Consider the following 27,007-nt stretch of genomic DNA (forward strand, 5'->3'; position numbering starts at 1 on the left):
AAAGCAACTTGGCAAGGAAAGAATTTATTTCATATTTACTTCCATACTTTAGTCCATCCCAGAAGGAAATCGAGGCAAAACCTAAAGCAACAGGACAACATTTATCCCTGAGCTGGATGACCCTTGAGGTACTCTAATCTATTGTACAGGTCAGGGTGCTCTGAATATCCTCTCTGTATTCGGACAGCATGGGAAACCTTCCAGAAAAGAACTCAAAAGCAAGAACTACCAGCTTCTGGCGTAGCTACAATCCTAAAGGAGGTCAACACTCCTCCCACGTAGGGCAATCATGACAAGCATGAATCCAAACGACCTAGAGAAGAGATATAGATCTGAGTGTCTAGGTGAATGCCTGGCAGTCTGGGAACAGGTGAGTGGCCTTGGCCTATGGTGCTGTCCTGTGGAAAGTGTGGGATGAATCAGAGTGTCTTTGTATTGGCTCCCATTTCCATGACACGCCAGGCCTATAGGATGCTTCCTTGTGGTCATAATGTTATTCAGTCTGGCACAACATGTTCCAGGGGTGACTCTAACATCTAGGAAACTGATTGCAGGAATCATGCCTGTGATGATTTGTGAGGCTGAGAGAGTTGCAGGCCCCTTAGTTGGTGGGTAACCTGAGCTGTAAGGTGAGACTATATCTTGAATGAATCAGACATGAAAAAGGAATTATCTATGCCCTTTCAAATGTAATAATCTGTATCATATATGGCTGTTGAACCATAATACTACCATGGTGACTGTCCTCCACAGGGGTCTCATTTCCTTGTGAGCATCACAAATTAATTGCTCAAAACCTCCGTATAGGAGAAAATCCTTTACATGCTTTGTAGAGTCTCTCCTGCCTTTGTTACATGTGCTAAAATCACTGCAGCTACTGCAAAGAAGATTAGATGTTTCTCTTCCCTCCTTGTAGACATGAATGCCATCCTGCCCTTTATATCCCTCGATAAAGATTGACTGAATATCGGAAGGAAATGTTACCCCAACCAATGCTATGCATTTCAAAAGCAAGTTAGCATCTGTCTTAGAGGAACAAGCCAGTTCTGCAAATAATCCGAAAGGTTCACAGGGCCACGTGGAACACTCACAATCACCCTCTCAACAATACTGTTTGTTCTTTGAAACATGCCTTCTTGTGGCTAAAATGAGTTCTTTGTGAATTTAGATTCCGTTCTAAAGAGTGTGGGTATTTTGCAGCATCTGGAATAAGGAGGCCAGTCAGCCAACACTGGCGGCTCAGTGAAGAGGAAGGATAGACGACAGCCACCAAGCTAAGATGCTGTCACTGGATATTATGGGTCTAGCCAAGGGAGATGAACTTTCACTTGCAATAGTGGAAACCTGGAGCCAACACTCCATGAATCATCCAAACAACTAAGCACAGAAACGCAGTGCCTACCTCACTGAGACACAATAGCGGAAGGAGAATGTGTGGGAACCAGGCCAATGTCTTTAATTATAACCTGCTCTAACTGGGGTTCTTGTTTTATTCCCATTGCCAGATGTGCATAAAAAACACTCCCACACTCTGCTCTCAGTTTGCTTTCTATTTTCTAGGAAACTAAATCAGCTCTTTAGAGGACTCTTTACCTCTTAGTTGGCCACACTATGTGTTTTGAGGAGACTTCTGGGAGTCCAATATTGATAGGTATCTGGTAGGAATGTCCTCAGGAGACTCAAAGGCTGCCTGGTACCTGCCACAAAATAGTGATCAGCATCTCCTTAGGGAAAGAGAGTTCAATTTTTTGGATGGGTATATTATGTTGATTCTCCCGCCGGAAACTTAAGAAATCAATGTCCCCTAAATCTTTTACATGTTCAGAAACTCTCATAAGGTATTTGTAAGCTTCATTGGGATCTTTATAAGATACCTGCATTCCCCCCACCTATCAGCAATACATTAGAACCCTACTAACTCCTAGTCAGTACCCTCATGTTATTGGAGTCAAAACTTTACATTGTAATTCAGCCAATCATAGGATGAGTTCCAGAGACTTGGTTTCAGACTCTCAGCCCCTCGCTGGAGTCATATGTTAACACAAAACCAAGTTTAGGTTAGATACTTGAGGAGAAACCCTCATCTTTTAGACTAGAGGCAAACAGAGAAATAAGCGCATTGTCTTAACCTCAAAAACACAAACCACAAAACAAAATTGAAAATGGGCAACTGTGAATATATCGAAGGAAAAAAACGTTTACACAGAAAAAAAGAAAGGAATGAAGGAAGGAAGGAAGGAAGAGGGGAAGGAAGGAAGGAAGGAAGGAAGGAAGAGGGGAAGTAAGGAAGGAAGGAAGGAAGGAAGGAAGGAAGGAAAGGAAGGAAAAGAAAAGTAAAGCTCAAGAATTATTGTGGAAGAGAGGGCAGAAAGATTATAAAAGCCAAAGAATTGGGGTGGTGCTAAAGAATGCTGTGCTCTAGACGTGACAGGGTCACGGCACTTGTGAGCTCACCGCAGCTGCTGTTACCTGTACATGACCTGGACAAGATTATCCTATTAAAAACTTGAACTTGGAAGGAAAGGCCCCAGGGGCCAGTTCCTAACTGAGGAGCTGTGGGTAACTGATGGCTGCTGAGAGAGGAACGTTGTTTCCTTTGGGAATATGACAGTGGTACTTTGTCCTTATCCTTATAGGTAACCCAACACCCATGTGCATATTCCTCTCCGTGGGTTATTTTTTAAAATGTTTTAAGTGCATGAATTTGGGATGGGCATGGGAAGGAGCAGCCAAGGGAAGTTAAAGAGAATGGGAGTAGAGAGATAAAAATACACAGCGTACACGGTGAACTTCTCAAACGATAGGTTTAAAATACTAGTTTAAAGTAGGGGGAACAAATGGAATCTTCAAGAACCTTTGGTGACAAACTGTAGTTGACGTTCTGAGTGGCATGCACAGCTGCCCTCTGCTGGCCGTGCTGGGCGTTTGCGTTCTGAGCTGACGCCATTCTAGGATTCCGAGTCTGTTTGCAAAAATGGAGCTGCTGGGACCCCTCGTGGAAGAAAATTAATACAGCACCGTGAAGCACCAACCTGACTGCGCACAGAAACTGGCTGATTGCTGAGCCTTCTTTCCCCTGGAGCAGGAGAGGCCTTAATGTGGGAATCCTTGCCAGAATTACACAAACACCCCAGACTGGGAAAAATAAAAGGTCTGGATGGAGACACTGACTTGGAGTATCCAGGATAAATTCAGGGGACAGAAGGCTTCTTATTGGAACCTGACTCTGGATTGCAGTATCATAAGATATAATGCAATATAATACAATATCATGCAATATCATGCACAGCTATAGAGATGTATATTTCTGATCCATATAAATACAGCCGCAGCAGGGCTTTGGGACACCACTGTCCAGTAGGCATCTCAAGATATGCAATCTAGACATGGTAGAAATGATAAAGATACAGTACTATCTGATTCTTCTATTCACCTACTCCTCTTCCAAGACCACCCAGGTAAGCTCTCACAGAAGCTGAGGCATCCGTCAAAGCCAGGGATGCAAGGGCCCGGGAGAATGACTGAAAGTTCTAGAAAAATGACTGACAGTCCTAGATATGAATGAACACCAGGAGATCACATTCTAGCACAAGGGCTTAAAGTGGCAACCCTCCGAATCTGTAAACTGTTCCCCTCCGAGTCTGTCATACATATGGCTTCCTCACAGGTATCTTCTATGCCCCATGTTTACTTGCACATAAAGAACACACCTGTGCTGAAAGTGTTCCTAGCTTACAAGAAGGTTCTCTGTCTCTCTCTCTCTCTCTCTCTCTCTCTCTCTCTCTCTCTCTCTCTCTCTCTCTCTAGATATACTACAGCAGGAAAGGTGGGCAGTGCCCTTCCACCAAACCAAGTGAGTTAGGACCAGATACTTACTCAATGTCCACATAGACATAGAACACCCTTATTCTGCTGGTTAAGATCTCCATTGGCACCATAAGCCACATATTTGGAATGCTGGGCTTCCCCTCCCTAACTCTCTGAGTCCTACTTGGGGCTACCTGACAGCAGGCCCTGACCCAGGGTTCAGAAGATGAGAGATACCTCAAATCCCATCCAGAAATACATTCTTACAGAATTGCAAATGCCTCTAGACAAATAGCAGGGGGGTTGAGTGCCAAGGCTTTACTCTGGCTGCAGCTTCTCCCTTAAGAGTCCCCATGAGCACAGAAAACCCTGTCCCATTAAAATAAGGCCACACTCGGGTCTTGGGTTGTCACAATCACCTGCACATCATGCCAGTCTCTCCGCCTTTCTGCTCTGGGCCCTGTGGGAACCATAAGGATCCACTACTTTCTCTTGCCAACGATCTTCTTCCCCTGCCTCTTATAACGGTAGGTAAGCCTCAGCACTGACTGAATACACAGGAGAGATGGGGATGCAGGATTTAAAGAGAACCAGGAAGAGCTGGTTCTGTGCCTGAAGGATCAGCAGGAGGATACACCCTACTTGTGAAGCCAGAATCAGCAACCTTCAGAGTCTTACAAGTAGCCCTCCAGGAAACAAGGAGATCAATGGCTAGTCACAGGCATCTCCTAGCACCTTCAAGGACCCATTTTAGTCCTGATTATAAACACATCCTGGGTGGAAGGAATTCTACCTGTCCTGAGGAAGGCTTCTCACACTGGGAAGCCAGATTATTCTCCAGAGCGGCCACCAACAATCTAACCAGACCATATCAGCCTGGACCTGGGACTTACCAAGAGTGTAGGGAATCCTGAGACTCTAAAGAATCTCTCAACCCCACCTACCTTATCCTTGTGAGATTTTCTCAGTCAGTCTTAAAGGATAGAGGATACCAGCATTTCTGGGCTAATGTCATGTGGACCCTGCAGGAGAAATCTAAAGCCATGTCAGGGTGATCTTTCTGATGTTGCAGCTGCTTTTGAGTCACCCCTGCTCCTCGTAAATAACGCCCCCACCCCTCCCATACTCCTGCTAGTCACCCCAGTAAGATACTCGTTGGTTCACTGAGGTTCACAAGGGTGCAAACATTGCTTTTATCTGGCATATTATGTTTCCATAGGAAAAGTCTATCTCACAACAGTCTCCCCTGAGCCTGGTCTAGGGGCAAAGTGTCAATAGTCTAATGATTGTCCCTCCCCTCCTGCCATAGCATACTGGTGAAAGATAACACATTAGCCAAGGAGGAAAAGTAACTGGATCAAGGGCAAGAAGACATGGAAGGCTGCTGGCACAGGAGGTGTGATCATGAGCAAAACCTTTGCCACACAGCCAATCAAACAGAGTAGAATCAGATAGAATCCACCTGCTGGAATCCCCGGTTGTGTTTTCCAGCTGACCCTTCTGTGCATAGCATGCCAAAACTGGGGTGTAGATTGTCCTGAAGCTGTTTGTATTTTAATGTTAATTCCACTTTCCCAAGAAGGGCTGCCTAGTCACATGACTCCAACTGAACCTTCCCATTTTAATTAGTAAAATAAAGGAAAGCCAGTGACTGGGCGGGGCAAGGGAGGTGGAGAGGTCTGAGGAGGTCAGAGGACAGAGGGTGAAGGTCCTGGCAACATGGAGTTTCCCAAGGGCCAGCTGGACCCAGGTGGGATTGATTGGTGTTAAAAAGCTATGAACATTAAGGATTTTATAGGTCTAGTATCTTATGTAGAAGAGTAGTTTGTATCTTTGTCTATTTGATGTAATCTTGTGTAGAGGTTTGTGGATTGAGAGTTGAAAATATAAACCTGTATGAAAAGCTATCGTACTGTAGAGTTGTGTTTGTGGGATTCTGGGGTAGGGAAACACCCAGAGACAGAGGCAGAGAGTAGGCAGTAGAAAACCGCCAGGGACGGGAGTTTCGAGTACGAGTTGGGCCGTGTTGGCTCGGACCAGGTTCCAGAGGTTCGCAGGGCTGCAAACTGAAACCAGGCCTGAGGAGTGAGACCTCGGGGCCGATAAAGAAATAAAGCATTTATTAATTTTTAATATTTACTGCAACACTGGGGTGCATGCCCCTTCACACTGGCTACAGCACACAAGGCAGACCAGAGAGGCAGCCCACGTCCTGTTCCTCCATCTTGCCTACAATGGACTGTTTTTAACATATGAAATATGGGATATATATTTGTTTTTCAAACCATACAGCTAGGAATTGGGGTTGAGAGGGTGGTGGGACGTTTTAAGGCTATAAATACTGAGAAATGTATTAAAATTTTCCCCACTCATCACTAATTATGTGCAGTGTTTATTTCCAGTCCTAATTTATATTATATTCATGTTCCTTGGCAAGAATTCTATTGGGCAGAATCTCTGTAGACCTGATTTTTACTTAGTAATTTCCTGCTGCACTTGCTCAATAGTAATAAAACATTTTTCCACTGGGACGAAGATTCAGAACAATCTTTGACCCACGTCCACAGACACAATCCTACATAACCCCTGCATCCTAACAAATGTCAGGGTGATGCTTTCCCATATCCCAGAAAGACTTTCTCTGGGCAGGTTTACTTCTGGCTTTGGGGGATCTGGATTAACCCTCAAGTATCCCTGGGAGAAAGGTCTGAGAACGAGGCGGCCGTTAAAGGTGGAAATGCCCTTTTCTGGACACATAACTAAAAGTTCCAATCAGCCACTCAAGTTCCGCCTCCCATGATACACACACACACACACACACACACACACACACACACACACACACACACACACACACACCCCACTCTGACTAGTAGTTAAGTGGTCTTTGTTTTGAGCAAACCCGCTGACTATAATAAGCATTGTTAGTCACCCAGAGTGACTAACCCATTTTGCCTTACAGCCGTTAGGATGCTGGGGCAGCATGCAAATCCAGCATAGACCGTGAGACTGCCCCCTAAGAACCTGTGGTTCCCCTGCCTCTGACCCCGCCCTCACCCCCACCCTACTAGCAACTTGGTAACTGACTGGGAAGAAAAGCCTCTAGTCTTGGGGCCCCAAGCCGGAAGCCTCCCCTGCCGGGTCCGGGGCAGGGGAAGGGGCGGGCACAGGCAGCAGCAGCTCAGAAGATGCACGCGGGGCTCCTGGGGCTCTCTGCCCTGCTGCAGGCGGCCGAGCAAAGCGCGCGTGAGTGCGGCGCAGCCCGCGAGTGCTCACCCCTCCAATACCCCACTCTACCCCAGTGAGCGGGGCACATCTGCCACCGCTGCATCCCCTCCGCTGGCAGGCAGGCAGCAGACACTGCGCCAGAGCACGCACAGTTGCTCCCCCTCCTAACCTGCAGAGCACTCCCCGCGTGATTCCCCTCGCCATGCATGACTTCCTCCACTGTGAGATCCCCCTCCATGCATGGATCCTCCCCATACTCCAAACCCTGAGTCCTGAATCCCTTCCCGCTCCTCCCGCTGGTGCTCTGCAAAGAGCTGCGTGAGGAGGCTACTTTGGAGCGCCAGCACTTGGTGAGGCGCCCTGGCTACCCGGACTCCGGGCTGGGGTGGCATGCGATCCGAGAGCTGGGAGAGGTGGGATCCCAAAGGGCACTGGTTCCCCTCTCGGGCTTGTGACACAGCAGAACGCTGAGTTTTTTGGGGACACCAGTCCTGTAGGTAGCAAGACCGGTGAAGCAAGATGGCCAGACTTTTCGCGCCTTTTGCGTTTGAACTTGTAACCCTTTCAGTGCTGGCACTAAGTGCCTCCGCCCACTTCCGCCATGCTCCTAGGAGGGAGGCTCTGTCCCTGGGGAAACAGCACCATCCTGACCCACCAAGGTTCCGCGTACCTTCTTGGACACGGTATCTCTGAAATTTACCTCGAATTTACAGCGTCGTACCCGCAGATTCCCGTAACAACACCCACTCAGAATTCCAAAGGGCGCTAGCTTGGACCCTGGAGAGGCTGAACACTGCTGCCTAAAGTGCCCTAGGTCCCTAGCTTTCTAACTGAAAGGGGACAGATGTTTAGCAGGAAGCTTGTCAGTGCACTGAACAGAACCTGGGACCGAGAAAATAGTGGCCATTCTCTTCCCATAGCTGCTGGGTTCCCAGGGATGTGTGCCTGCCAATCCACTTTCCTCCATAATACTAGAAAACTCGGGGCAATGGTAGTGTGGAAGGATCCCTTAGTATCCTCCGCTGTCCCCCTCTAATACCAACACAGGTTCTTGCTGACATCCGAGGTTATATAGCTTGACACCCCCCTAATGACATAAGGCATATAATCCAAGCCACTGAAGAGCTGGGGAGGATGAATGTGGTGAGTTCGAGACCCAATTAAGCTGCAGGAAGAGTTTAAAGCTGGCTGGCCCAAGCTATTTAGCAGAAATTGTTTCAAAATGAAAAGAAAAGCGGACTCAGGGATAGCTCAGTAGTACCTAGCATAGGAACAGCCCTGAGTTCAATCCCTAGAAACACAAAACAAAAGAAAACTCAAAGCCAGCCTCACGCAGAACCAACTTTGACTAAAATCCAGCATATGCAACCCTGGTTGGCTATAACGGTGTGGTAAAGATAAGGTCACTCCATCCTCCCTTACGAGGTCTCCTCCAGGTACTTAGCATGCCACTACCACTGGGCCTCTCTTATTGCTAGCAGGCCCTGTTGGCTCCTTGCTAATGGTAAGGATGCTGTGTTGGTTATGTTGGTTTGGGGCCCGGGTTCATTTGGGGATGCGTTTTGTTGTTCTGTTTTAGTTAAATGATCTGTTGGACAGAAACAGACATAGGAAAGATCACAGCTCCCAGGGATAAGAGGCAGGACATACTGTGTGGGGCCCTCTGGGAAGACTCTTGATCAGGAGCCAAGAACCTCTGTTGGAGCTTCACCAGACAAGACAGACTGAGTATGGTGAATGGATTCAGAGGACTTTTTCTCTGTGGATACTTTCTGTGATTTTGGGGAGCTCTAGGCAGGTCACTTGGCCCCTGACCCTGGACAGGCTAAGGCAGAGAAGTTCCATTTCCTGGGGTACATGGGTCCAAGACAGAAGCTCTGAGTTTGGCTAGAGTGCATATCCCTGCCACATTCTCTGTGGCAGACAGGTTTTCAGGGTGTCAGAGCATAACATGCGTGTAACATACAGAAGACGAGTGTATATAAAGGCGTTGCCTGTCATTTCAACACCCCTCATCTTGTCTCTCACCCCAGGCCTCTGCTCCATAGTTTACTACTTTGCCACAGGTCGTCTCTTCTGGGGGTGGCTGGCCCTTTCTGTCCTCCTGCCCGGCTTCCTGGTCCAGGCGCTGAGCTTTCTGTGGTTTCAAGCGGATGAGCATCAGGGTCCCTGGTGGCTGGCGGCACTGCATCTTCTGCAGCTCGGCGTCTGGAAGCGGTAAGAACACCTGCCGCCCTTGCATCTGATGCAGTGGGAGAATTCCCCCATCCGTACCCACTCTGACCTTAAAGCCATGGAAGTTCAGGGCCACAGCCCTGTCTGGCGTTGGCATCCTAAAGCCTCTCTAACGTCAGGGGCTCTTCCTCGCTGCACCAGTGACCCTTAATAAATAAATCACAAAGATTTATTTTTAATGTACTAATTCATTGAATTTATGTGTGACCACATAAATCAGCTTGCTTAACATGCTCCGTCTGACACCTACTAGGTGTCCTTAAAGGTGGCACAGACTTAATTAACCACAAGATAGACAGTAAAGCCCACAAAATGGCATTTACTCTATGCGTCTATGGCAGGAATAAGTGACCTGGGGCCAGGGCCAGTGGATTTTAGTTTTTCTCTTATTTGTATAAAAGGTTGCCAGGTATGGGCCTGGTGTAAGTGGCCTCCCTGTGCCCATAGGTGTCTCTGGAGGTGAAGAGTTATTGTCACCTAGAGATAGGAAGCAGGATATTTCCACTCCCAGCTGTCCCATAGCCCTGGAGAACTGAGGGGACTTTTATGAAGAGAAAAGAAATAAAGAATCAGGCAGGCGAAGCCTGCGACTCGGGTGCTTTCTAAATCACAGATGATCGAGTTTTGAAGGGCATCTCAGGGGCCATTGCCAAGTGCCGCTGTCTGTCTGTCCTGGGAGCTTCTGTCTTCTTTCTCCTCCTAGGTTAGACTTGGGTCAGAGTAGAAAGTGCTTCTAGATAGACATCAAGTGACCTCTTCATGTTTCCCTCCAGCAGACCCTTGTCACACAGAGGCATCAAAAACACATGTGCGCATGTGTGTGTTACAGCAATTTATGCCAAGCTGGGCCTTCCTGCCTGAGCTCTGTGCTCTCCTGAAACAACAGGGCTGTCACTGGCAGGGGGAAAAGTTGTCTCATAGAATTTGACTGCAGTTTTCTTGGAGTACAACCTGCTCTCTGCTCCCTCCTTTGCCTGGCTGTGTATGAGGACAGAGGGCTCACTTATAGGTAGCTAGCTGCATGTAGTGAGACCTCAAAGACAATGGCAAATCAAACCAGTGGAACAGCCTCAACACAAACAAGCATTCGATAGCTCAAAAGCAGATTTCAAAGTAGCCTTCAGACAGAAGCATCCTGAACTATTCACAGGTGATCTGCCTTTTGGGTCTCTGTAGAGACACCGGGGACCTTATAAACCCTCACGGAAGTGGTGCCAGAGGCTAGTCGGGCTATGGCATCAGACAGTGAATCCCCTGGGCTCTCAATATCACCACTAAGTGACGGCACAGTTTCTGCTACATATTTTAAATTAATATGGATAAATGAAAAGACAAGTGCAAATTAAAAATTGGGAGAAACAAAAAGCCATATATAGCTAATTTAGAAAAAAAATCCAGGTGATTAAAAACTAATGTATACAGCCTGGGGTAGTCACACAGCCTTTAATCCAGCCCTTAAGATAAAAAGCCAGGCAGATCTCTGTGAAGTACAGGCCAGCCTGTGCTACATAGTTAGCTCCAATCCACTCTGGACTACAGAATGAGACATACATGTCTTAAAATTATTATTAATAATAATATATTTATTTATTATTTAATATAGTATATGTTTATTTTATAATATTTTACTTTTATTATATAATATATCTTATAATAAATTGATGTAATAAATATATTGATTTATTATTATATAATTGATAATGATAATAATAATAATATGGCAGCTTGAGCAATGGCTCAGGGATAGAGAGCACAAACTACTGTTGAGCTCCCAGAACCCACATAAGATGGCTTCCAACTACCTCTAACTCCAGCTCCAGAGGACCTGATGCCCTGTTTTGGCTTCCACAGGCACACACACACACACACACACACACACACACAGAGAGAGAGAGAGAGAGAGAGAGAGAGAGAGAGAGAGAGAGAGAGAGTCAGGCACACAGATAAATAAAAATAAATCAGCCCTTTAAAATTAATGCGTAATTTAAAAGAGAGAGTTGAGGGAAGGTAAACATAGATTTGCAAGAAGAGGTCAAGCAACACATGCGGAGATAAAGTCAGACGCTCAAGTCTGAGAACTGCACCAGAGAATTGGCTCTCAGCTTCCTGGCAGCCAGAAGCTTATCAGACACCCCTCCACAGTGTTTCGGAGATCGCAGATGAGCCCAACTACAGTCTACCTCCTCAACAGAAAGCCCTTACAGTTGAAAGTGGTGAATCCCTTTCAGTCTCTGAAAGTGGCTCTCACAAACAAAACCAGGAGAGAAGCCAGCCCTGCAGATCACCTTTGGTTTAGTTTGGTTTGGTTTCGTTGCAGTTTGTCAAAAGCACCGGTAGGGGGAGCCAGAACAGCTGTGTCTGTACAACCTCTAACTATAAAAATGAAATCCATTAACTGATCCCAAAATGAAATGCAGATGAATGAACTGGCAACAGAAAAATCAATAAAACGCAAACCCCTTGAGGTGAAACCGCTTATAAAAAATGCAAGGGCTGAAGACCTAAATGGATTCTGGTTTTAATGTCAAACAACAGAAACTATGATGTTAAGTTCAGGAGAATCTGATGGTAATTACAACTCACTTTACATGGTGGCTGGTTTTTTTGTTTTGTTTTGTTTTTTCATCTGAATGTTTTGTTTCCCCTCTAACACTGCATGTACTTGCCCCTCTTTCTTTTTAAAAGGCCTGCATATCTATTTAAAAATTCAGCCTGAGGATTGGAGAAGTGGTTCAGTGGTTAGGAGCACTGACTGCTCTTCCAGAGGTCCTGAGTTCAATTCCCAGCAACCACATGGTGGCTCACAACCATCTGCAATGGAATCTGATGCCCTCTTCTGGTGTGTCTGAAGACAGCTGCAGTGTACTCAGATACATTAAATAAATAAATCTTTAAGAAAGAAAGGAAGGAATGAAAAAAAAAGAAATTCAGCCTGAGAGAACAGAAACTACCTAAATTCTCTCCTACTCAGCATGTGTCTTAGTGTGGCAGCTTTTCTTTAGTGAAGAGAACGTTGAAACCAACTTTAAGGGCATATAAAACCAGCTTGACACGTGGGTGTCAGTGTTAATTACTATCAATGTTAAACTGTCTAATTCCTTAAGCCGTGAGCCCAGGATAGATTGTTCTAGTTCTGGTGGATGTGGCTGACTTTCTTCTTAGCCTGGTCAAAGGTGAGAAGTTTAATTCTGAAGACCAGTCAGGGATGGTGATTGCACTTCTGGGCTTCTGTGTAGATGTGTGTTGTTTTTAATGCAACTCGGACTCTTGGCCATTAGCAACACGGCTCACACGAAGTATCTTATATGTTCCCTGACGAGCCGCAGACACTCCTAATTGAGTACAGTGTCTGAGACTAACTTGGGAACAGCTCAAAGCAGCAGTATTCAGAAGGGCCTGGAACGACAGAGTAGGTCAGGCCTTATAAAGACAGTATCAGGAACAGTTGGCACAAGCAGTCAGAAACCCAGGATAGTTGCAAAGATATGGGGGCCTGAGGCGCAGCATCCAGAAGAGAAATTTGGGTGCCTTTCAGGACCTCATAACCAAGCTCCTGCAGCTCCCAATTCGTTCCAACTCCCCTGGGAGCTCCCCACAGCTGCCTCCTAGCCTCAGCCTGAATTCCTCTATTCCCTTGCCCACACAGCATCACAGTGCCACTCCACTGCCTCATTCCCAGTCATGGACCCCATTCCGACTCCATCATCTTAGCCCACTAATCTCTCATATACCCTGTCCCAACTCAATTTCACATCCACAGTTTCCGCATTCTCTCCGGGACGTGCTCACTGACTGCTCCTCACACATGTAAATACTCATCTGATTCCTACTCAAGTGGTTCCAGGATGGGATGGCTCTGCCTCCTTGCTGTAGAGCATAGCCCCAGGGAGGATGTTGGTAGGTGAAGGTAAAACCTTACCCCTATAGGCCCCCAAAGCTCACAGTGAATTCACGGGCAGCTGGTATAGTTGTTCAGGCTCTTGTGACAAGTGGCTCACACCACTTTCTAATTAACTTTCACAAGATGAGAGTATCAAAACAAAGCGCCTCCTATATGCATGTGGAAACACAAACAAGGGCATGTCCTGGCTTCTTTCTAAATTTTGATTCTTGTTACATGCTGAGAAGGTTACCTAATCATGCCAAGGCTGATGTGACCCTGGTCCCTGCTTTCTAGCTGTCCCTCTCACAACCCAGCAGCCTCTTGCAGCATGTGTGCCTCTGCCTTGTGTCTGCCCTTGACTTTGAGAGCACTCCATGCTTTTTCAAACTTACTGCCCTTACCACCAAGCACATTTTGGTGACTTTGTTTTTCTTGGGGTGACTAATTGCTAAAGTTCTGACTTAGGCCCCCAATATCTATACACTACCTTCTCTAGCCACTTCCCATCCACTTGACCATTCTGTTTGCAAAATCATGCATCCTAACTTACAACCATTTGCCTCCTGATTTAAAACCAAAAGCCCCAGATATTTCCAAGGCTCCGGAGCTCGTTACATTTTTTATTTCTGAAAACAAAACTTATATTCTGCCCTGTCAATCAAGCAGCTGCTGGCAGATATCTTTCTGTTACATGTTAGCATTGCCACTTTCAAAAGCTTAAGCTTGAAGTTTCAGAGCCATCTCTGAGCCATTCTCCACCCTCTCCAGCCAAGTCCTGCTCTGCATACTCCAACATTCCCTGCATTCACTCCTTCCTTTCTATACCCAGCACTTCTATCTTTCACTTCTTCTTTTCTATACCCAGCACTTCTATCTCACCCATGCCTTCAGTACTTACTGCTTAAGTATAGAGTTGTAAAGTAAGAAAGTATATGTTCATGTCTGCTGTGCATATGCCCACTTACACATGCATATGTGTGTGTGTGTGTGTGTGTGTGTGTGTGTGTAGTATATGTATGATGTATGATACATGTGTGGGCATATGCACGTGTGATATGCATTGCATGTGCACACAGACCTGTGTGAACCTGCATGCATATGCCTATGTGAGCATATGCACCATGTTTGCATGTGCTATACACAGGCATATATGTTTGCACACTGCATATGCATGTGTGTGCATATGTTTACATATGCATTCACTAATACACAACACAAATGTATACATTTATTTCCTATCTCAAACACAGTATACATACATCTTCAGATTTCAGTTTGCCAGAGAAAGGGCCAACTTTCATGTGTTGAAACTGAGAACTCTGCTGTACTTAAAAAAAGGATCATATCTCCCCTAGCTTCCCCATCTTGCCCCACTCTTGCCAGCCTCTGGTGAGGATCCTAGACCCATGTTGTGCAGCTGCTCTTAGAGGATTCCATTCTCAGGATACTGGGAGATGTACACTCCGAGGAGAAAGATGAGGGCTCCTTCATCTCTGTGCTCTAAAGAGATGATTACCCACAGTGCCTTACAGCAGATCTCTGTTGAAGGGGTTAATTCCCCTTCCTCAAAGATCTGGGGTAAGAACACTGGTCAAGATTTCCTGCAAACATCATCAGGCCCAGCCTAGGTTCTTTAGCCCTGAAATAAACCCTGGCTCCGCCAACCTTGGGGAAAATGGACTACAGTGGCACCCTGCTGAACACTTGAAGTTTGAACTGGAATAAGCAGCTTGGATTTAGAGCTTAGCAACAGCCTAACCGGTGGCCCCAAAGGACACAGTAGAGACAGAAGACACTCTTAATAATGTCTCATATCTCCGTGTGAAAGGTTGGTGTGGAAGCCAGAGTAGTCAGCTTAATGGTCCATGTCGTGATGCCTTTGCTCTCTGTAGGCACTGGGACTCTGTGGCAGTGGCTCTGTGGAAGGGGAAAGAGGCTCCTTGCTGGGGACAGCTGCACCTGCAGGAGGTTGACCTGTCAGCCCTGCGGCTCCTGGAGGCTCTGCTGCAGACTGGGCCCCACCTGCTGCTTCAGGTGTACGTGTTCCTAGCCTCTGACTTCACAGACATTGTGCCAGGTGGGTACCTTTCACCATGGTCTCATACCATCTGCTTTCAATGCCAGGAACATGTGCCAGACCTTGTAGGACCTGGTATCCTCTCAAAATTCCTATTTGGGAGATTTAGGCGAACCCCAATTCTCACTGACCCAAATGGCTTTGCTGGGATCATGAACTCAGAGAGAGCTGGTTTCTTGGGGGTAGAGTATCTAAAGTTAATCCATAAGATAAAAATTTGACAGAGTAGAGATAACTACCTTGAAGACTACCTTGGGGAGGAAGACTACATGTCCATCTCTCCCTGGTCTCTCCTGTTGCAGCAGAACTAACATCTGAAAGTATAGCTCGCAGATATGTTCCCGGCTCCCATTCCAGCCCGGACTCCTCATTAACCTCCCCCCACTCCTTCTCCTTCCTCCTCCTCTCTCCTGCCCCTGCCCACCTTCCTCTCCTCCTCTCCTTTTCCCCCGTTTTATTGTTTCATTGCTTTGGTTTGGTTTTCAAGAAAGGGTCTCTCTAGGACAGACCTGGCTATCTTGGAACTTGTTTTGTACACTAGGCTGGCCTTGAACTAACAGAGATCCTCCTGCCTCTGCCTCCTGACACACCCACTTCCTCTTCCCTCTAAGCATCCAAACTTACACCAGAAGATCTAAGCATTTAGATGCCGTTGCATACTCAACCATTCTTTCATCAAACTCCTTCATGTGGGGAATACATACTTGTAATAAGCTGTGTCTAGGGACCTGTAGGACCCATATCGATTTAATCATAGTTTAGACCATAGGTATTAGAAGCTCAGGGACTGGGACATTTTTAAAGGGCATCCAGGCACTAGGCAAACATTTTCAGCCTCCCTCGTTTCCATGGAAACGTATGTTGGTACACCATTAAGTTACCTACCACCGAGGGAACTGGTCCATAGTGCATCACCCCTGGTCTAGTTTTTGATAAGAAGTTGGATGCTCTCAGAAAGGTTTGGGGGGTGGTGCATCTCTGTGTGTGTGCTTAGGAGCCTATAGGGATCTCTGTCTGTTCAATCTTCCAGGAGTCAGTGCCCTGCTTTCCTGGTTGTCACTGTCCTGGGCTCTAGTGTCATACAACCATTTCCTGAGCATCATGAAGCCAGGCCACCATACCGTGCTATGGGCTGCCCTCTTGTGCCAGCAGCTCTGGAGAATGGGCATGCTGGGTGCTCGTGTGCTGAGTCTGGTTCTGTTCTGCAGAGTTTACCGTGTCTGGGTTTTGGTGGTCGGAGGTAAGTGGGGCTTCCAGTCTGTTCATAAAGACATACCAGTAACTCTACGTGATCCTCAGTACCAGATCTTCGCCTGGCTGGGTTTGACAGAGACTCTTACAGAGGCAAATAGAATAGCAGGTCTCTGTGTTCCCAGGAGAGCTCAGCAGGCTGGAAGCTCAGATGTGGCCTCTTTCTTCAGCACAGTGACCTTTGTAATGACAGTTCCACAAAAGAGGAAATAGAAATGCCCAGTCCTCATACATCTAGAACAGCCACAGCATGGCTTCTGCTATGCTCTGTCAGGCTACTAACAGTTATTGATATCTCTGACCCATGAGCATAGAGGTCCAGAACCTAATTCCTAGAGTGTGCATCCAACTCGAGGGGGTTGTAGGGAATGCTGACACTTTGGATATACCACCCCAGAAATACCAGTTAAAGCTGGAACCACGATCCTCAGAAGACCAGTGTAGATCACAAGCCTTTCCTGCAGAAAGTTGTTGCTCATGTAGGAGAGAGTGTGGATCTCACTACCCTGGCTGCACAGGAGAGAGGTCCTGGTTCCAGCTGATCCTGTGCAAAACTCTGCAATATATATGCTGCAGCTTGGAGCCTCCATACGTACCCCATTTGCTTTGGTTATTGAAACTGTCTTTGTTTCACACAGGAAGGCTCTGCCGAGCCCCAGCCTCAGAGCCAGGAGCACAGATATGATGAATGTGATGGCTGAGTGTCTGTCTGTCTGTCTGTCTGGCCCTTCAGATTCCTGAATGGGGCCTGTGTGTCCTTGCCAAGGACAGCAGTGTCCTCTGGTCATCAGTGAATACACTCTGCAAGAAGGAACAGTGTACTCTTGTTTTAAAAGAACCAAGAACATTGAGAAATAGCTGGCCCATGTACCAAGAGCAAACATTTAATACAGTTATTGGCAGAAAAGAACACTATTTATTTAAAAAAAAAAAAAAGCTGTGTTCTTACAGAGAAATTAACTACATTTTATTAGTCATTTTAAAATTCAGCTTGTGATCCAGAATGAGGCTAGTCATCTTAAAATATAAGACTAAAACTTGTAACTGGTTCACACGCGGTTCTCTGTGGGTCTGGAGGGTTGGGGCTTATAGAGAAACAGTGTAAAAAGAGAAGAGGGTTTCCTAACTGCTTCCTTAAGTGCTTTCTGGAAGCAGAAGAGGATCTATCCACATGCAGGGTCTGATGGGTGGCCAGTCTGTTTTCTCAGCTCCAACCTGGGTTAAAAGCCCCCGGTGAGGCTCAGAGAGATAAGACTTGCAAAGATGGAATCAATGGCCTGTCTATGCCCCTTGGTTCTCTTCTGGATCTGGGGGTCTCTTCTTGGATGTTCAATTTCAATCTCACCCCCTTCCCACCTCCCTGAACTCGAAATTGTACCCCTTTCTCTCTCCAGGTGCTCACTGGTTGGTGATGACCTTCTGGCTTGTAGCCCAGCAGAGCGACATTGTGGGGAGCACCTGCCACTGGAGGCTGTTCAATCTGCTGGTGGGGGCCGTGTTCATCCTCTGCTACATCAATTTCTGGGACAGCCCTTCCAGAAGCAGGATGGCCAGCTTCTACCTGGCAAGTGGTCCTCTCTAAGCCTGACTTTTACATTGCCTGCCGCATGCTCGGTGGGGAGGTGCACACACGGGTGTGCGTGCCTGCACATCTATTAAGGAAGGGATATTAGGGGCTGGGCAATCAGCTCCAAGGGTAAGAGTACTTTACTGTGCATGCGTGAAGATCTGAGTCCGAATTCTCAGCAACCAAATGCATTTGACTCGGCACTGGGGACAGACACAGGCAGAGCCCAAGGCCATATTAGCCAGCCTTGCCAAAATGTCCAGCTTCCAGTTCAGTGAGAGACCCTGTCTCAGGCAATAAGGGAGAGCAATAGTGGAAAGCATTAGATCTTCAAATGCCATGCAGCACAGAAAGGGGGGAGGGGAGAGGAATAGCCAGGCATAGGGAGAAGTTATAAACAGTGATTGCACACCTTGACAATAGCCTGACAATCATCAGGAGCTCCAGTTGCAGCCAACTCCACAGACTTCATTGGCAAATTCACTTGGGGACTTTCCCAAAGTGGAGATTCCCAGGCCCTTCCCCTGAGGCAGCTTCAGGCAGCATTGCCAGCCCACCTTTAACAACCACAGGCGTGGCCTCACCTTCTTCTCCGGAGGTGTTTACGGCTCTGGAAAGCATGGCTTCACCCATGAGGGGTTGATTCATCTCAGCAAGCACACAGCCTCAAAATACGTTAGAAATGAACTCAAAGCTAGCGTGTGGCTCTTCGTAGCTATAGATATATAGAGGAACGCACCACACCCACTGCCGTCAGAGCCCCAGAGAAACACAAGGGCCAGAGGCTCGGTAGCCAGGGAGGCTTTACGAATAGGACAGTGCGTCAGGCTGTGGAGAAGTGACAAGGGTCTGCCTTAAGAGAGGCTTGGAGGCATCTTGGGCGAAGCTATAGTGGTAACATAATGACCACGGAGCACTGGGGAGTCGATGTGGTGCTGCCAGAGAGACACAGACTAGTGTAAGGAACAGTGTTGTCTGGACTGTAGTGATATAACTAAACTCTGATTTGTACCAAGGTGATCGGAAAGTTTAGGAGGGAAAGGAGAGAACAGAGGTGAGGGGAGAATGGGTCCTTAAAATGGAAATGTGTAAAAAACAGAGGAAGGGTAGTTAGTGACTGTCCCATCTGATGTGCTAACTGGAGTTGTCCAGAGCGGGAACCAAAGATGGGTTCCTCTATGAACGGCAGGAAGACAGGGGTCACCTGAGTTACAGAACATGAGAGAGTGACCTCCTGGAATGTTTGTGTTTCAAAGAGATGTTCTCCAGTCCTTGCTGTAGTCAGCTGTGAGTGTGGGAGATGAATTCACCCCCTACAAGCTTTCTGGTTCGTCTGCTGTGAGAAGGGTGAGGGGTCTTAATTATCTCTCATCATGTTTCCACCTAGAACGAGCATCGACCCCTGGCAACAGGAGTTCCTCAGGCAGGAAGTTCAAGGAGCTGCCATCTCACCCTGGGGAATGTAACCTTGAGCTGTTAGACCAATGCCACCTGTGGCCTGTCAGCCATCTTAGTGCGGGCTGCATAGACTTGTGCCAAAGCTCTGCCATTCTCTCTGCATTCCTCTGTGTCTCTGACTCTGCAGACGTTTCTATGAATAACACCAGCAAGCCTCCCTGTGTAGGAAGATTCCCACAGGGGGGCCTTGCTCCTGCTTGGAGGAGGCTCCTTGGTTTTTGAACCCCAGCAAGCACCAGGGACAGGAGGGAAGAGTCACAGGTAACAGGACATAGAGCTGTATTCCCCTGGGTATGGTGACTCTCTCTTGACCCCACAGGTCATGATGCTGGAGAACACCATACTCTTACTGTTGGCCACTGACTTTCTGCAGAGAGCACCATGGGCCAGCCTGTGGACGGTGGTGGGGGTCTTGTCTGGATTTCTGATTGGTAAGACCTACTGAGCCTTCTGAGCCACGCTTTCTTCTCAACTTGGATTTGTATTTCGTTTTTATTCTTTTTATTTTCATGTGTGTGCGTGGATGGTATGTAAGCATGTGTTTTATATATGCGTGTTATGTGAGGATATTGTATGTGTAAGGATACTCACGTGTGGTGTGTGTGTAGATGCCCTTGCATGTGGAGGCCTGTAGTTGATGTCAGATGTATTCCTCAACCGCTTTCCACTACAGCTCACTAATCCCAGATAGTCTAGCACATAAGAAGAAAGAGAAGTTTTTATATGGGAGCCTCGTACTGGCTGTTGCTAGGTAACTGTTGGGCGGAGCCTAGAGGTAATGCTAACAGGATGGACAGGGAAGGGCTTAGAGGCAGTGGGCAGGGGATGGGACCCTTGCTGTGGGTCAGTGGTCTGAGAATCTGAGCTCAGCTTTGTCTGCTTGACTAGATTGATGGGGGACTCAAACAAAGGTAGGGGCAACCATGTTTGTTCAAAATGATGCCCATAAATTGAATAGTGAGATGCCAATTGCTAAGCAGCTTGCTTGCAAGCCAATCGGTGAGGTGTCCGGCAAGAGCCTGGTAGTGGCCTATGTCCAGTCATCTTCCTGCAGAGAGGGGATCCCTTGGGATATGATGTGACAGTCTTCACAGCTGAGAGACCTAACCACTTGGTTCACAGTAGGAGGAAGTAGAACTACCCTCTCAGCTCAGAAGGGGCTGGGCTATGTCATGCTGATCTGTTGCCCAACAGCAGGTGGCGCTGGACGCATCTTGAACTTGCCTTTGGCCCCTTGGGCATTTCCAATAGGAAAGGGAGAGTATGTCAAAAGACGGAAACCACCAAACTGTGAGTCTGTGAGCATTGTTGTGAGTTCTAAACCATCCTGCCATCCTGGCCTAAGTTGTGAGTCTGTGGCAAGCCGATGTTAAAAAAAAAAAAAATCCACGAAGCAGCTCGTTGAGTGCTTGTTTAGTTTTCAAGAAGCCCTGGGTTCCATGCCCAACACTATATAAGCCGAATATGACAGCTCACTCATGGGATCCTAACACTTCTCTGAGACAGGAGGGTTAACAAGTTTGAGGCCAGCCTGGGCTATGTATCAAGGCTTTGTTTCAAGAAAACAAGTGATTTTTAAAAGAAAAATAACAGAGGCTAGAGAGATGTCTCCGTGGTTAAGAACACTGGCTATTCTTCCAGAGGACCTGGGTCTTCCGTGGTGGCTTACACGGGTCTGTAATTCCTGATCCAGGGACATTGATGGTCTCTGGTCTGTAATTCCTGTGAATTTGATGGCCTCTTCAGAGCACCAGGCAGGCCTGGGGTACACCAATATACATGCAGGTAAAATATACATACACATAAAGTAATATTCGTTAAAGTAATTATAGTTTCAAGAACACAGACTTGAGATAGTTCCCATCCAAATCCAGGTTCCCTGTTTCCTTCTTTTACTGGACAAATGTGTACTTAGTACCTACTACAAACCAGCCTGGAGCTACAGCCAGGAATCCAGCAGGTGGCAGGGTCCTACAGAAAATCAGCACAGCCGACGCCTAACTGGCGCCCTGGATGCGCAGCATAGTGTGGGATTACATCAGCTGGCTCGCTGCTCTCTTCTGGCTTTGGTGGGATTTGTTTGCCAAAGATGAGTGGCTGCATATTGCTTGGGCACGGTGAGAATCCAAGGCACAGACGCTAGTATGTGAGCTGTATTCAAGGCAGAGAGGACCGCTGGTCCTTGTCCCCACTTTTAACTTTACCACCAACCAATGCCCTGCCCTGGGCCTGCTCTTGTCCCCAGAGTCACTGAGGATGGGGCGCTGTCATTTGGGCTCTTTCTAGGGTCTGTCATGTTGCCATCTCCTGGCGCCTTCAGCCCCTCCCCACCCCCACCCCACCCCCACACACACACACTTAATTCATATCGTCTACCAGCATAATGAGAACCCTTAACACAGGCACTTTCTCCAGCGCGACAGGAAACTGGAAACAACGTGGGTGGCTTACTGGAATGCTCTGGTAAAGAGATTATTGCAGCAGTCAACACCTCTTGATCGACATAATGAAGCTGACAACAATGTGATTAAGCTGTTTGTGCACAGAGGAAGTGTTGTTGTTCATGGAAATGCCCTGACACGGCTTCTGAGGAGCATGACTGACCTCTGCTTTGGGGCTCTTGTTTTTGAAGCCGCCTTCTTACCTCCTGCCTCCCCCGGCTTTGGCATCCTTCCACACTGTGCCGGCGGTGGGATTCTGGGAGATCTCTACCATGCCCCTAGTGCTCGAATGCACACGCAAATAAATCCACATGTGGTGCGAGCCGTCAGTGGAAGATGCCCTCCGGGAAGAAGGCTGAGACTCAACCTGAGCGAAGCCATGGTGCACCGTTTCAAAACCTTCATAGCTGATAGATGCTGAGGCCTCTTTCAAAGCCTTCCCCCTTAACAGTGTCCGTTCTCAAGGCTGAGAATCTAATTGTTGGTCAACGTTACATTGTTCCGTTCAATTGTCGCTTCCAGCAGGACGTAGAGTGTCCCAGAACACGCCTTCATGGTCTCCTTTCTGTTATTTTTCTGTTCCAGGGTGTGCATCGCTGGTGATTTATTATAGTGTACTACACCCTAAGTCCTCAGACATCCAGCAGAGCTTCGTGAGGAAATGCTGTGGCCCCATAGAGAATAACAACGCTGAATCAGAGCTTTCTCCCAGCACCATGGTTCCCACGGGGGAGAGGCCAGACAGCTCAAGCTGGTGCCAAGAGGAAAACTATGAGCTAACAAGTCTAGATAAGGCCCCCAGCCCGGAGAAGAGCATTGCAGAGGTGGGGCTGGGGGAGAGGAGATCTGGGGAGTACTCTTTCTTTAGCCACCACCACTGGCTCTTGCTGAAACTTGCTCTCAAGACAGGAAGTGTATCTAAGATCAACGCAGCCCTCCAAGGTGACAGCCCTGGCTGCTTCTGTCCCCCCGTGTTGGGGTCGAGTCAACACTGTGCTCTGCAGAGGAAACCCCTGTTTTCCCAGCAAGACCTCCCATCCTCTCCTAGTGACCCTTTGACCTTGGAGAAAGGGCCGGAGTGTGCAGGTGCTCCGAAAGCAGAGATGGAGTCACTGGAAACTTCTAGCTATCTCTCCTTCGCCAGCGTGGCTGAGGACAATGAGGTAACCCAGACGCCACCGGCTACACAGGAGGGCAGTCCAAAGGCTGGGACCAAGACTGACCCTGCAGCTCAGGGGAAGGATCCCCTGAAGGGGAAGGAAGGACAGGAGAGCATGACACTGTATTTCAGTGCCACCATGGACCCATCCCACCAAAAAAGCAGCCCAGTAGCTCTGCGGACATCCCACTCGGGGACTTTGGGAGAGAGCAGGCCTGTGCAGCCCGCATTGCCTCAGGCCGTCACTAAGCCCTTTCCTGTTGCCATGGCTAACATCAGTCCCATCCCAGGCAGAAGCGTCTGCCCCAGTGCAGGGTTCTCCGGAAGAGCCCCAGATAGGTCAGAGTGGGAGGAGTGGGGGGACCCGGCTAAGGATCCGAGTCTGCAGAGCTCGTTGCCAAAGGTGAGGCTGCAAGCTGCTGACGAGCCCTGCTTCACATCCACCCCTAAGTCGGGGTCTATGCAAAGGGACTACAGCGGCAGGGACAGGGTGAAGCAGGAGATGAGTTTTTTCATCTGACCATAGCCGTGGAGGAATAAGACAACAGGTCAAGTACATTAGACTGGCTGCTCAGTGGGAAGAGAAATTCCACACGTGACACCCGTGTTCTTCTACTTCCGGTCTCCCATCTACATGCCTGAAAAGATGAAGGGACAGGATTGGATAATGTCTAAGATTCCCCCCCAACCAATGCGTCACACATGGCACCGATGCACAGCAAAACTCAAGGGCAGTGGGGAGCAGCAAAGGGGGCTTCCGGGACCCTTTGTGAGCTGCTTGAACCCTGGAGTGTTTCTTTGTGGCTTCCAAAAAACAAAGGCAAAACTCAAGAGTCCCGTCATATCCCGGGTCCTTTATAATTAACCGTTCTTCACATTGGATGGTTATTAATCACTTTTCTACAAAACAATGATTTGGGGACAGAAGAGATGGCCCAGCAGTTAAGGGAACTGCCTACTCTTCCAGAGGATCTAGGTTTAATTAATTCCTAGTACCCATTTGACAGTTCGTGACCATCTGTAACTTCAGTCCTGTGGAGACGGCTGTCCCTTCTGGCCTCTGTGGACACTGCGTACACACGATTCACAGTCATATATGCAGGCAGGACACTCCTACACCTAATATCTTTAAAAATAAAAGCATGCTTCCCAGAAACATTAATGTTAATATCTTATTATTAGAGAACACAAACTGTTAATGTAGATGAAAGCTATATGTTCATAATCAGCCTAGCTATAAATGAGAGCAATATTTTGAGTTCAGATCCCTTTGGCAGGACCTAAGCAACATCTAGGGGCAGAGGTTGGTTGGTTGGTGGGTGGGTGGGTGAGTGGGTTGGTTGGTGGTGAGTGTGTTGGTTGGTGGTGAGTGGGTTGGTTGGTGGGTGAGTGTGTTGGTTGGTGGTGAGTGGGTTGGTTGGTGGGTGAGTGGGTTGGTTGGTTTGGTTTGGTTTGGTTGTTTTAAGACAGAATCTTGATCTCACCATGTAGCTAAGGGTGGCACTGGATTCCTTATCTTGCCTCTATCATCCAGATATTCTTCCTGCAGACTCACCAGTGGCTCTTTGTCAGCTTTATAACCAATTTACTTCATTTCTACAGTTGCTGATTTCTTCCATTCAGTGTATGACAAGACCATCAGCGATGTCACTTACCAGATGCTTGAGTCCTTTCTAACTCTTCCCCTGAAAGCATCCTTTGTTGGTAGGTCATTCCCATCATTTCCCAGTGTATTCCTTCCCAACTAGTTAAGAAAGCCTAATGGTAAACCACCGGGAAGCAAGTGGAAGGGTGAGTGGTTTGCCCAGTCCAGACACTGCTGGGTTCAGAGGCAGTCAGAGGGCCTGAAGAAGTGTGGTTCTGCTTAGATCAGCTTCAGGTATCGGGGGAGACGTACAATGTCTGCAGTGTGCTTTCCCAGCAGCATCCTTGGTGAAAGGACACGAGCCAATCAGAGATAGCAGGACGGTGTTATGGCACATGCATAATCAAGACAGGAAGTAAGGAGAGTTTGTTACAAGTGTCCATAGGCTCAGGTTCCTACTCTACCTAGGCTTTCGACCTCCAAGTAGATGAGATCAGTGTGGCCATCTTCCTGCTTCCTAATAGACACTGCTTCGCATCTTTCCTACAGTATCAACTCCACGCACTGCTCTGTTTTCCCAAGCCTGACCTGGGCTTCATGTCGCTTTACCTCTGGTAGATGATCTCTCCGTACACTTTAGGCTCCCATTGACACACACACATTCTCTCTTTCTCTCTCACACACACATACACACACATTCTCTCTGTCTCTCACACACACACATACACACACACACTCACACATTCTCTTTCTCTCTCACACACACATACACACACATTCTCTCTCTCACACACACATACACACACATTCTCTCTCTCTCACACACACACACTCTTTCTCACACACACATACACACACATTCTCTCTCACACACACACATACACACATTCTCTCTCTCTCTCTCTCTCTCTCACACACACACACACACACACACACACAAACTAAAGCTCCTTAAGGTGCCATCTCGCCTTTGAGATTTAACCCGAAGGCCCAGCACAGAGGGACAATACAGAAAGATGAAGTAACCATCCCTTACAAATGCCATTACAGAATTCTGTGTGGATTCTAGTGAACAGAAATCCTGTTACCAGGAAAGTAGGGAGAAGGTGGAGAAGGGGGGAGTAGAGAGGAGACAAGCAATGCCTCCATTTCCAGTGGAGGATTTGCTCTTTCTTTACACACTTCCCACTTCTCAGACAAGCTGGAATGCTAGATAATGCCCTTCATGATCAATCCTGATACCCTTAGTGCAAGGGGCACTAAATAAGACCAATCCTTGCTGCTCCAGGTTTGTTTTGTGCTGCCCACTGGATGCTAGCCAAATGTGCCACAGAACTACACCAGGAAGAAATCCAGTGTGTAGCCATGGTACTCAGGAAAAGCAAATGACACTTCCCCATTTTCTTCTGAGACTGGCTGCCATCTTGAAGGACAGACTTTATTTCCCTCCTCAGGGCTAGAGTAAACCACCACCAAGAAACACTTCAAGGGTGAATTTAGCACCATTAGGAGAGTTATCACTTGACAGCCAAGGTTGTCCCTGTGCAAAAAAAAAAAAAAACCCTTAGGCAGAAAGGTAGAGAAACAAACAAGAGTTAGAAAACTCAGCTCAGTGGCCTTTTGAGTGGTTGGCTTTGATGAGCGAGCCACGGGGACCTCTTGGGTCTGTTCTGGTAAATGCTGTTCTGCAGTTAGACACTGCAAGTCTCCTCGGTGGGAAGGCGGCTCAGGAGGAAAAGCCATGGCAAAGAAACAAACGCCACCGCATACTTTGTGAGAAGGGGGACCTTGGTGTCTGAAGAATCACATGCTCTCGCTTTTGCCTTGCTTGACAAGGTCTTCAAGTGGCTTTGCCTCGTGCTGTATATAATGGTATTGCCCAAGTAGAAAATGCCTGCAAGCTTCAGATCTGCTCCCAGAGACCCAAACCACTCTCTTCCCTCAGGACATTCATGGTGGCTGAGTGACTGTCCACTTACCGCTTCCTGGATTGCAATCCAAATAGTAGCCCTAACAGAGAACAGAAGCCACCACTCCACCCATGTCTGCACCACAGTGTAGGCTTTGCCCTGTCTTCAATGGGCTAGAGGGGATCTGAGACAGATAGGCTTCACACGTGACCAGGAAGAGACATAGGGTTGAGCATGCATGGGCTGTACTTCATGTCACTCTACCTCTCAGGAGCCCAATGTCCTATGTCTGCAACCCAGATAGGAAAAGCAGAATCGAGCCTGCCCCATCTTGCCTGTGCCCACCAGGCTTGGAGGAAGAAGAATGTGTAGCGCTGGTTCCACAAGCACCCTTCCTCCTGGTGAT

The 27,007-nt window shown here is 47.6% G+C and overlaps 1 protein-coding gene across 1 annotated transcript; it reads left to right on the plus strand.

The window, feature by feature from the left end:
* Window positions 1–6,995: 6,995 nt before the first annotated feature.
* XKR5 (XK related 5) lies at window positions 6,996–23,626 on the plus strand (the record flags this gene model as incomplete). The annotated part of the gene is made up of 7 exons (XM_080928555.1): window positions 6,996–7,053; window positions 9,069–9,252; window positions 15,046–15,230; window positions 16,261–16,470; window positions 17,876–18,045; window positions 19,826–19,937; window positions 22,533–23,626. 7 exons carry the CDS (start codon window positions 6,996–6,998, stop codon window positions 23,624–23,626), a joined length of 2,013 nt encoding a protein of 670 aa, XP_080784681.1.
* Window positions 23,627–27,007: the final 3,381 nt, after the last annotated feature.

Source organism: Micromys minutus (assembly GCF_963924665.1).
Source record: "Micromys minutus genome assembly, chromosome: 14".
Taxonomy (NCBI): domain Eukaryota; kingdom Metazoa; phylum Chordata; class Mammalia; order Rodentia; family Muridae; genus Micromys; species Micromys minutus.